Here is a 13,055-nt window from a genome sequence, read left to right as displayed (position 1 = left end):
GAATTTAGTGGCCCAAAAGGGAATTTACCAAATTCAGGAGAGTGGTTACCTCTGGGAGCAAACAAGCAAAATGCCATCATAAGGGAATGTAGGCATAGAGAGAGGGGTGGGGTGGGATACAACTCTGTTTTTAATTTCATCTCAAGCTGAGGAGAGGCCCCAGAGGGTCCTTTATATTTTCCTCTATACCCTTTTCTAGCCATTGGGTTGGACAAAAAGTTCATTCGGGTTTTTCCGTTAACATCGTATGAATTTTTCGGCCAACCCAATGAGAACGATTTCATTAAGGGAATAAAAACAAAACAAAACAACTGAGCTACTGAATTGATATGGACCCAGCCCTGGTGATCAAAGTAAAGTAAGTCAAGTTCTGATTTCAGTCCTAAAAATCTGTGGCTGAATGACTCACTTTGTGATCCATGTGCTTCAGTTTCAATAAAATATGAAAAGTACTTTGTAGGAATTTCATCTGGAAAGTTCTCAGGGGAAAACATACCTTTAGAAATGAAATTACATTAAATCATGAGACCCATTTGGGCGTGTTACCTGTGTTCCCACACTTTATGGTTTTCTTTAAAGTCACTAACATTTTTCATTTCAGGGGGAAAAAAAAAGCACCCTGGGACTGAACATGTTTTCTGCTGCTTCATAAATCAAAGAGAAGGTATGAGAAGGTATGAATCTTAAAAAAAAAAAAAAAGTATAATGTCAAGGAATGATTCACAGGCTTTTCCCCACTTTGTTTATATTTAGGAAGCCTTTAATGAGCATACACTTAAATCTATCTTTCCCACCTTTCTATCTTCATTTTATACAAAACCCCACAAGGTTGGGAAAATGAGTCTTTTAGTGACAGTGGACTTCCATTTCACTTATATGCTTTGAAACTCTGGCTACACTTATCAGCCTGGTCTCCAGCTATCTCTGAGACAATAACACTTCAAACGCAAAGCACTGCCTTCAGCAATGTTTATACCAAGTATTGCCTTATGAGAAATGGAAACACGAGCACAATGGAAAAAGCCTGAGACTTATTTGGAAAATGTATAACTGAGTCTAAAAAATTAAGTCAAATCTCAAAAATGGTCCTGTCGGGAATTCCCTGGTGGTCCAGTGGTTAGGACTCTGTGCTTCACTTCAGGGGGCCTGGTGGAACTGGTTGGGGGAACTAAGATCCCGCATGCTGCAGCCAACAAAACAAAACAAAACAAAACAAAACAAAACAGGTCCTGTTTATAGAAGCCAACAATTCTAATTCTATACCACACGTATATATCAGCTGCCCAAGTCCTGCAAAAGAGCAGTAAAACACCATTGATTTCTAAACATGAGTTCCTGTAGCACTTATGTTCTGCAAGGGCAAGAAATTAACAGATGGTTTACTAGCAATATTGTCTTTAAAAAGTCCAAAAGGATCCAGTAAAACACAACTATGAGTGGTAAATTAATATAACTGAATGAAAAATTAACTTATTTTTCATTTATTCTTCACAAAGCGATAAACATCCCAAAGTTAAAAACATCAAAATCCTCACATTCAAATTCCTATAAAATAGTCAACTTCACCTACAGATCTGCCTTGCCTCTGTCAAGATTTTGTTTCTTTGCCTTCTATTACTCACCAACTCCATCTGGATTTACCGGTCTGGAGATGTCAGCTTGCCCCATGATTATGTTGTCTCGTGTCTCACAACAACAAATTGTCCCCGACCAAAGCGAACTTTTCTTAAACGATAAATCCACGTAAGGAGGGGACATGCACTCCTCTCTCAGTGTCACCGCCAGACATCAGGAAATGGCAGGAAGTCAGTTAATCTGCAGGAGTTTCTGTTTCCCTGTATCCCGGACAAGGCACTGGTGTTTCTCACAAATATGTCTTCACGCTGGCTCTCTTCACATAGGAATGCCTGTCATTCCAGAGTGCACACTGTGAAGAGCTCAAGTGCAGGAAGGGGAGGAGACTGCCAACCACATTCTAGCTGCTGAGCGGCACAGCCCTCAAAGTCCACACCTACTTTTTCTGACACTGAGCTGGGTTACAACTTTCCAGACTCACAGTCACGAAGAAAGGGAGGCTGCTCAAGAGTCTACCAAAGAATTTGTAAATTTAATCACACAAAAAACATCAGGGTTATGCGTAACCAAGCTGATGGGAGCAGAAGTCCATTCAAAGGTAGATTTTAGATACAGGCTTACCTCAAAATCAGACCATGCTGACATTTCACTGCTTGCTCTAAAACTGTATTTCGTACCTGTGAGTGGCATACTCAGAGCAGAATAGGATCTGTGTATTGGGAATTAATAACATTAGGAACAATATTTTAGAATTAATTATACCTTTTCTAAAAATAAAAAGAAATATTTCTGAAAATTTTGCTTACTAAAATAGTAAACTAGAAATGAATATTTTTAAGGTATTATGCAATATTTCTCTTTCTGCTGAAGTTCAATAATGATCTTGAGGAATACAAAACTACAGGGAGTAGCCCCATGTGCTGCATATAATACACAGGCAGTATCAGCTAACCACATGCAGCAATGGAAGGGCCAGCCTGCATGCTGATTTTTTTTTATTCAGATATAACTAATTGATATACAGTCATATACATAAATATTAAGGATGTAGCTTGATGAATTTAACATCTGAAGGTAAAGGGGGAACTAACAATTCTGAGCACTGTATTAAGGAGTTTTATACTGTCTATGTCCTTTAATTATCACCGCAAATAAACAGGCATTGTGAAGAATATATTACTTACCCTATTATCAGATGAGAATAAGGCTACTGAGGTTAAATCCTGTGTTTGTCAAAGCCCTAATATTCCATTAACAAATGACAGCTACCCCTAAAACTGAGCTTTTAGTTTAAAACTTTGTTCTCCAAACTGAGATTTCGGAAAGATTTCTAGTATCTGGATTTTTCCTTTGCCTTTCCTTAGCACCTGCTCCTCTTTCCCCATTACCTTATCTCTATTATCTGCTTTTTATTAAAAAAGTAGCAAAGGTAAGGAATAAGAAAACGACAATGCTAAGGCATCAGTAAGGAAAAAAAAGTGTACACTTGGGCAAAACTCAGTTGTTAGTACTGGTAATAGTAAAAAAATTATGATATTGACCATTAAAATAGGAAAGGATAAAAGGAAAAAAACAGCAGAATTTTCCATTAAAAGAATGCGCCAATCTAAGAATGTCAAATTCCTTCTAAGCTGGCCCTTACATTTATTAGCCTAAAAGCAGATCATGTGCAAGAGGACCACCCACTACTGTAAAATGGGGAAGCAAAAGGTGGCAAATGCATTGCCCAGCGCCTAGCAGGTGCTCAGCATATTGTAGTTATCATCATCATGCAGACAATACAGCATATTGTTTAAGAAGATGAGCTTTGGAGGCAGACACTAAAATTTTAATTCCAGATCTATTACTAGCTGTTAACACTAGGCAAGTTATTTCACCTCCCTGAGCCTCAGTTTCCTCATTTGTAAAGTGGGCATAACAATACTTACCAGTACAAGGCATTAAATGACATGAACAGAAATAAAGCACTTTGTAATGTGCCTGGCACATGGAAAGCTCTCAATAAATGCAAGCAATACCTATCACAGCTGTTATAGTAAAAAAAAAAAAAAAAAAGTCAAAAAAGGAGAGGGCAGGTCAGGGGCAACCAGACAATGGTACATGGCAGAAAACCAGTCATTACAAGGAGGTTAGTCAGAAACGGAAGAGGATGACATTTCTGTACCATGAATCCAGAGAGCAAACTGGAAGAAGCAGGCCAAGGAGGAAGTGTGAACACAATCAGGTTGGTGCACAGAAACATTAAACAGATGGAACAGCCCAGATGTGTGTATTATCATGAATTAGTTCAAACCAGGCACATTAAACACACATACACATACACACACACACACACACAGAGCCCAGAAACAGTATTACAGAATCTAGTTCATGTTGACAGAATTATACAAGAGTAGAACAGATAAGATTTAAGGATCCTCATATGGTTGCTGTTTACCACCTGCCAAATTTAAATGTCCAACTTGACTTGGCTCACTGCTGATCTTGGGTATTTGAAAGCAGCAATAAACTCAAAGATTAGAAAAAGGATTCTTAGTGATCATTTGGCTCAATCTCCTATTCTTTACGGAAGAAGGAAATTGAGGGTTCAAGAGGTTAAATGCTTTGCTCAGAGACAGGACTAAAACCCAAGACTCCTGATTCTAACTCCAGGACTCACTTTGGCTCTTGTATAAATGGCCAAGGAAATATTTATTTCCTAAAGATATATTCATTTCCCAGGGAAGTCCACACTCTACAACAATGACAAATCTCTCAGAGATTCTAATTCTGTCACCTATGGACCAAACCAACACATGTTCCCTAACCAGCATGTTTCAGTTTCATTTTAACAATCAATATTTACTTTGTGCTGACAAAAGCAGACAAGCAGGGAGAGGGGAAAGTATTGGCCTACTAATGGCTTTAAAATTTAACAGTAAGGCCTTGTGTTCATTCTAGTTTTCCATGTATTATTTTAGAAATGCAAAGGTAACTCTCACTTCAACTTTATAAGAAGTAGACAACTCTCTCTTAAGTGTCACCTAATAAGATACTCTCTTTTTAGAGTACTTTTCTTCCACAGCTTATTGCCTCAAGGAATGGGGCAAGTAACAGATTAAAATTTGTGAATCTCTTCCTATTTTATTTAGGGAAAGAACAAAAAAGGCCTTATAAAGTTTAATATGCAAAGGAATCTAAGTTACAGCTTAGATTTAGATAGCAATTGACGCCCCCAAGCAGTCTCATTTTATCGAAGAACTGTTTCTAAACAAACACTGCTGAACATTCAAAACCTTTAGTGACACTTACAATTCCAAAACTTTGTTGGCCAGCACATCAGACACTAATGTGAGAACATGCTTTATATTGTCAATAAACAGTTTACAAGATCAATCACAAAAGTACAATGCTTCCATTTAAATGTAATTTTATGCTGAGGTACCTATATAAATTGGCTTACCTAGGAGAGTAAACTCTTCTTCGCTATTTCAATTACATCTCCCTCAGCTTAATTCAGCATACCACTTTAAGTTTGAGATGTCTCAAGGAGGTGAGCTCTAGTGAGAGGTTGGGAAGAAAGTCACTTTCCTCTTGGAAAGGCTGACCAACAGAAATTATTAACAGGTCACACAGATACATATTCAAGTAAAAGACTAATTTTCAACTTCTTTATATATAATTGAGGGTGGGAGCAGCTTTCTATTCTTTATTCCACCATCTAACTCTAATCTAGTCTGGCTGGCTCTGAATAGGAGATAAAATCCTACAATTAATAACCTTTGTCTCATATTCCATGTGGAAATTAGAAAGCCTTGCTAGTCACTTGTAAACTCTTCATTGTCTCATCTATTTGTACAAACCACTCCTTTGGCCTGGAATTTCTTTCCCAGATCCATCTAGGGAACTCCTACCCATCCTTTAAGAATTGGCTCAAATGTTGCTTCCACTATTAAGAGTCTTTTCTTAGTCACTCAAGCAGAATTCAGACAAAGATTTCCTGATCACTGATTATGTGCCCAGCAATGCTCTGGAACTAAAAAAAATAGTTTTTGTCCTTAAGGTGATTACAGTTCAAATAAGTAGGATCAACAATAGAGCATGATAAGTACCTAGGTGCTACACAAACACATATTGATGGGGCTGGGGGCATCTAGCTTTCTCCTGAGAGATGAGAGAAAATATCTTGAATTAAGTGACTTCTAAAATCTGAGAGAGTCAGTCATAGAAGGAATAACAGAGGTGAGAAAAAGGTAAGGGCAGCAAGAGATAAGACTGGAGAGGTAAAGAGCTGCTCATGACTGATGGTGCCGGATGTATCACCCTAAACTGCATGACTTCTCTGCTGGGCAGGAACCATGATGTGCCTACACTTAAGCCCTCAGTGCCTGGCACGACTCAGTGCACGGTGGACATGCAAAAAGTATTTATTAACCTTGAGGACAAGGGAAGAAACAGCATTCCTCAACTTTAAGCTTTGCTCACAGAATCTGGCAGCAAAAGACAGTTAAGGCAAAAAGTGCCACAGACGAAGGCTGGAAGAAATGTCAAGACCATAGACTAGTTTATCATTCCAAACAATCTTGAGAACTACTGTGAAACTCTCAATTCTGTGTGAAAAAATGGCATGCTTATGATGGTTTTTGAGAATCTACTGCTTTGCAAGTCGTAATAACTTTCAAAGAAGACAAATGTGTCAGGTGAATGTTTACATAAACCCTCATATAATCACGACTGCTAGGCTCAAGATCCTCAGCAGAAAGCACTTCTACTCCATGTGAACTAGCTGGAAGAACAGGCTGAAAGACAGAGATTAAAGTTAAAGGGGAGCCACTGGTACCACCAGATACTCATCCCTCTTACTCCCAATGACACTGGTTTCTTTCTGTGGCTGGCTCATTGGAGGCAAAAAATGAACACACGCGCCACCTATTCTACATCAAATACTGTAACTCTTGTCCCCTGCCTACCCCCACTTCCAGAAGGAAGCATGGCTTACCAACAGAGGAAAGCTTTCGAGGCTTTGGAGTTACATATGCATAACTATGTAAAATTTCAGCTTTTCCATTTGCTGATTAGGTGACGCTGAACAATTACTTAACTTACATGAGATAGAGATAATTACTCAGAGTTTTTGTGAGGATCAAATAAGAGAAATCTCTAAATTATAGTCTGATGACTGAAAGTGCTTAATATATTTGGATCCTTCTCACCCCACTTAGATTCTTCATATAAATGACTCCCCCCCTCCACCGAATGCTTACATTTAAGCATCACCATTCCTTAGGAAAAAATGGGGAGGTTCTGCTATGCCTTTACATCACAGTGGCTATACATATGGCAGGCATGAAGTAATGTATACGTTTACAAACCTACAGTATGTTGGACTGTGTTTATGGGAGAAAGAAACTGAAATTATGCCAGCAGGACTGCTTTCAGATCCATGGAATAAGAGACCTCAGGCTAGGAAATTGGAGCTACAGAAATTCTTTTTGCTTTCTCTTAAAGTTTTTGTTTTGAAGACAATAAATTCTTAGGGATGCCCTAGTGGTCAGGAGATGTTTCTAGAACTGAGGAGTTAGTTATAAAAATTATAGTAAGCAGGAAAGTTTCAGTTAAGAAAGATGAAACATTTCTTTCTGGTTGGGTTAAGGGATTAGGTAGTTCCTCAGAGTACAGTAGAGTCAGTGGAAAAGGTAGGCGTAGATGAAAATGAGAATTAGCTGAATGGGTACTTCCCTGGTGGCTCAGTGGTTAAGAATCCTCCTGCCAACGCAGGGCACACGGGTTCGAGCCCTGGTCCAGGAATATCCCACATGCTGCGGAGCAACTAAGCCCGTGCACCACAACTACTGAGCCTGCGCTCTAGAGTCCGCGAGCAACAACTACTGAGCCCGCACACCACAACTCCTGAAGCCTGCACACCTAAAGCCTGTGCTCTACAACAAGAGAAGCCATGGCAATGAGAAGCCCATGCACTGCAACGAAGACCCAACGCAGCCAAAAATTAATTAATTAATTAATTTAAAAAAGTCCTAATTAAGAAAAAAGAACTAGCTGAATGGAGATGAGAAGAAGTGGAAAAAAATTGAGCAAAAAGATTCACAGGTTGTGTGGATGAGGGAAAAAGGGAAATGAGAAGAGGATACAAATGACATTTATCAAACTTTAATCCACTATGTGACATCAGGCACCTGAATCAAATTATTGCCAAGCTCCCTTCAGGTTCTGAAATTCTACAGCAGAGTCAAACTAATGCCAGCTAATTCAGTGTTCTGTTTCAAATAATGGTTCCAAGAAATGTTTTATTACAGAAGAGAACAGTGGCCATGGTGCACTTTATATAGCTAATCCAACTCAGTGCTTGCCATAGAATGCAAAATAAGTGCTTAATGAATTGGGGTATTATTATTGGGAAACCACAATCCTCATTTACTCATTCCACAAAAAATGTCCTGAGCACCTCTGAAGTATCAGTTACTGTTCTAGGTGTTGGAAACACTGACTGGATACAAAGAGGGAAAAATCTATGCCTTCTTTCTAGTATGTTAGACGGTGATAAGTGCTATAGAAAAAAAATTATTCAGGGAAAGGGAATACAATGGGCTGAGAAAGAGGGTGCTAAATTATAAACTGTGCAAGCAGAAGGGCCTCATTGGGAAGATGACATATAAACAAAGACCTGAAATAAACAACACATTCCTCAATTAACGTACTAAGTGTAAATATTAATTACAACTATAGTATATTTTAATGACTGGTCAGTGAAGTAAGGGTTATCAAACGGGCTGCTCAGTTCTCAAATATTTAAAGATGTGCTGTCTAATACTGTGGTCACTAGTTACGTATGATTATTTATATCTATATTAATATTTAATACATTTATATTAAACACAATTTGCAATTCAGTTTCTCAGTTGTACTAGCCACATTTCACACATGGCCACCACATTGCACGATGCAGATCTAGACCATTTCCATCACTGCACAAAGTTCTATCAGACAGGCCAAGCCCAAAGTATTTTTAAAGTACACTTACAAGTCTTCCAGTAACAATGCAAAACAGAGTATTTCATCAGCACGTGGTATCTATTTTCCATGGCACCAATGACTAAACACTAACTACTAGAGGCAGTATACTCCGAAGGAACACTGACAGTTAAAAAAAAAAAGTTTCCTTTTATTCAGTCACAAACTATTGAGCTATTTATACTCACAATCTTTGATACTCTTACTTTAACAGTTGAATTACTGTTTCTTTTCCTAGTAACACTCAAGTAAAGTCTTTGACTATTAATAACAACTCAAAGCTCAGGGAAGGATGGTTTTATTTCAATTTAAAGATCTACTGAGAATTATATCCATTTGTTACCAATTGAAAATTAACAACCTCCATCTTACTGGCCATCCATTTAATATTCTATCTACCCCAAATAGTATTTTTTCATGTAGTTACAATGAAAGTGATTGAGAAATCTTAATCTTAAAGAAAAAAAAATTTAATAAAACCACATGATATTCATAAAAACTAAGTCCCAAGTGGCCTCTGTCTACTAAGGAACCTGGAGGTATCAATGATGTGTAGAAACTAACCAGTCAGAAATCAAGGAGCTGCCCATCACAGGGTTTTGAAACACTGAATGTTCTCCAGTAAAGTGGCATTCATTGCTGATGACTCAGAGATGACTACTAGTCACTGCCACGTCTCTCCTTCCTTCTCTCTTTCATAACTCTTTCTAACTCATTTGGTTCTCAGTTTCACTTTCAGACAGTGAGAAAGAAATCCAAATATTACCAACACTCAGCCACATATCCAGTGGAAACACAATAAGTCTGATGATAGCTATAACATTTGTAAAAGTTATTCAGAAATTTCTAACAAGAAATCTCCTTAAACATTCTTTTCTGGTACACGTGCAGGAGAATACAGACTTCATCTCCTACTAAATAAAAATTCTGAGTAATGAACACCTGGTTACACTGTGAGTCAACAGTAATTCTACAAAAGAACCAAGGATGACCATATAAATGAATGGTGTTTCTATCAAACTTGTTCCAGCTAGTGATTCAAATGTACTTTATTCTTTGTTTTCCATGTAAGAAATATCCATCTCTTTTATACCATTCTCTTCCCTCAAAATTCTCAAACTTTCACAACCACAGAACCTAGGAGGTGAGGTACAGGATTAAAGAAAGGCTATGTATATAATTTCTAAATTCAAAGAGAAATAGTGTTTTGGATTATACATACCTTTGCTTCTAAATCTTGTAAAATAAAATTTAAAAAGTAACAGTGAAACACCTTAACACTTTAGGAAAACAATGTACGAGGTCAGAGAAAATATGAACAACCTGTCCCTTTGCTCATCTGTCTATGTTAAAGCAATGAGCCCAATCCTAGTTTAACCTTTCTGAAAAGCTAACCTTTATTAGTGCTACCAGGTCTATAAAAATGTAGTCACCAAATAAAACCATCCAAGATGCAAATCTGATTACTGTTTTTTCAGCCTAAAAATAAGTTCCTTTGTTGAAAAAGCCCCAAATCAAACAGGATCCAATTAGCTATTAAACACTTTACCCATTCTCATCTTGTTCCCAGGCCTAGGCAGCAAGAGCCTTCAGAATACCACCTATCCTAAAATCCAAATTGCTGACAACCAAGTTTGTTGTGTTGATTTGTAGTGAATGAAAAGAAAAAAAAGATAAAGGGCTAAAATGATTCTTCTGGGATTTATTCACTTGGGACAAAAAGTCTTCTATTTATAAATCCCAGTCTGACAGAATTTATTTGTGGATCACAGCTTTCAAATGTGACATCCTTTTATGTGTGTTTGGGACAGTAATAATTTCCTTCTTACCTGACTCCAGTTTTGTCCCTTTCTGATCTATTCTCAACAGTGGTACCACCATGACCTTTACAAAAACACAAATCTGACAGGGCTCTTCATAGCTTATTATTATTATTTTTTAATAAATTTATTTATTATTATTTTATTGTTGGCTGTGTTGGGTCTTTGTTGCTGTGTGTGGGCTTCTCATTGCGGTGGCTTCTCTTGTTGCAGAGCATGGGCTCTAGGTGCGCGGGCTTCAGTAGTTGTGGCTCGCGGGCTCAGGAGTTGTGGCTCACGGGCTCTAGAGCGCAGGCTCAGTAGTCGTGGTGCACGGGCTTAGTTGCTCCATGGTATGTGGGATCTTCCCGGACCAGGGCTCGAACCCGTGTCCCCTGCATTGGCAGGCGGATTCTCAACCACTGCGCCACCAGGGAAGTCCCTTCATAGCTTATTAAAAATCCTTCAAGACCTGGTCCAATGTCTATCTTTCTTTCTTTTGTTTAATTTTTACTGGAGTATAGTTGATTTACAATGTTGCATTAGTTTCAGGTATACAGCAAAGTGAATCAGTTATACATATATCTACTCTTTTTTAGATTCTTTTCCCATACAGGCCATTACAGAGTATTGAGTAGAGTTCCCAGTGTTATACAATAGGTTCTTATTAGTTATTTTATATACAGCAGTGTGTGTATGTCAATCCCAATCTCCCAATTTATCCCTCCCCCCGCTTCCCTCTTGGTAACCATAAGTTTGTTTTCTACATCTGTGACTCTATTTCTGTTTTGTAAATAAGTTCATTTGTACCATTTTTTTAGATTCCACATATAAGTGATATCAAATATTTGTCTTTCTCTGTGTGTATTACTTCACTCAGTATGACAATCTCTAGGTCCATCCATGTTGCTGCACTAATGCCTATCTTTCTGTCTAACCTTTTCTCTCACCACTCTCCCATGCCTGCTGTCTTTTAAGTCCTATTCCAAACCACTTGGAATTCTTAAACGATGATATATTTGCCCAGGTCTATCTATCTATGCATCTGCTCTTCTAGCTGCCTAAAATGTCCTCTCCCTCCATTCTTTAATCTGGCTAACTCCCACTCCTTCAAAATTCAGTTTATGTTTCACTTCCTCTAGGAATCGCTCCTTGAACATCTACCTTTCTATACTTAAGACTGAATTATGCACCCCTCCGGTACTCTGAAGTCACCCTGTATATACCTCTACATACAGGGGTATAAATCACTTCTGTTAAAATTATCTACTTACTTATTTGTCTCTCCTACATTCTTTGAACAGATTGTCTTTATATCCTCAGCTAGTAACATACTTCTCAGCACATAGAAGGCATTCAATAAATATTTTTTTAAATGGAGGGAGGCAAAGGGAAAGTAAGATCTTTCACTAGTTTAGCTTGTTAAGTGTCCCTTTCAGATTATAGAGTATTTGTTTTGGGAAACATGCCAGGCCTGTAGGTACTGAACATATTATAATAAATCACTGAACAGTTTCATGACAAACAGGAAAGAAAAGGACAGATATAATTGAGATTAACTTGCTAACTTAGCTATGGGTTTACATGTTACTACAAATTCACTTCCATAGATGCTTACAGTGACATAATCTTTTAATCACTGTTGCTTTTAGACTTATAAAAAACAGATTTAAAAAAATAGCTCTACTTTTCTTCTAGTTCCTAAGAGAAACAGAAGGACTAAAGTAGCACCACGAGTTTTTAATCACTCAAAGCTGATTTCTGGTCTCTGCTTCTTCTCCCCTTCATTCCTGTTTTCTGGTTTCTGATCATTTCATTAAATGGTAAAAGTTTCCATCAAAAAAATCAAAACATAAAGAAAATAATACTAAACTCAAAATGATTTACTGTTACATATGAACATCTCTAACAAAAGATCTGATGAAAAAGAAAGCTAAAGCTTAGAAAAGATAAATTAAGTTCAACTTCCTATGCATTCCTTCTCCCCATTCTCTACGGATAATAATAGCTAACATTAATCGATCATGTATTATAATGCCAGGGATTATTCTAAGTGTTTTGTTTTGTCTAATTCTTACAACAAGGCTATAAGAAGGATACCATTTATTATCCCCATTTAGTAGTTGAGGAAACTAAGTCACCCAGGGGTAAACCTGTCCAAGGAGTTCACAGCTAATAAACGGCAAAGCTAAGGTTCATATGTAAGTAATCTGGATGTGAATCTCCACTCCCAACTACTACAAGATAGTTTGTACTACGAAATGGACTTTGAATTCACACAATACCTCCTAGGTGTTTAGATAAGAACATTTATTTTTAACCTTATAAAAACTTTAGGAGGTAGTACTTTATTTATCTATCTATTTATTTATTTAGGGCTGTGTTGGGTCTTCATTTCTGTGCGAGGGTTTTCTCTAGTTGTGGCAAGTGGGGGCCACTTCATCGCGGTGCATGGGCCTCTCACTATCGTGGCCTCTCTTGTTGAGGAGCACAGGCTCCAGACGCGCAAGCTCAGTAGTTGTGGCTCTCGGGCATAGTTGCTCCGTGGCATGTGGGATCTTCCCAGACCAGGGCTCGAACCTGTGTCCCCTGCATTAGCAGGCAGATTCTCAACCACTGCGCCACCAGGGAAGCCCAGGAGGTAGTACTTTAACAAAAGTAAAATTCAGGTAC

At 38.0% G+C, this 13,055-nt stretch overlaps 1 protein-coding gene across 1 annotated transcript in view; it reads right to left on the bottom strand.

Moving 5' to 3' along the window:
• PHACTR4 (phosphatase and actin regulator 4) overlaps positions 1–1,886 on the bottom strand; it is a 47,348-nt gene extending 45,462 nt beyond the window's left edge. Inside the window, exon 1 of the mRNA XM_065882286.1 lies at positions 1,623–1,886. Within this exon, the coding sequence (XP_065738358.1) occupies positions 1,623–1,758 (136 nt within the window). The 5' untranslated portion in view covers positions 1,759–1,886. The remainder of the gene's footprint in view (positions 1–1,622) is intronic.
• Positions 1,887–13,055: the final 11,169 nt, after the last annotated feature.

The sequence above is a fragment of the Phocoena phocoena genome, chromosome 1 (assembly GCF_963924675.1).
Source record: "Phocoena phocoena chromosome 1, mPhoPho1.1, whole genome shotgun sequence".
NCBI lineage: Eukaryota > Metazoa > Chordata > Mammalia > Artiodactyla > Phocoenidae > Phocoena > Phocoena phocoena.
Note: the sequence above shows the minus strand (reverse complement) of the source record. Positions and strands in the feature narration are given on the sequence as shown.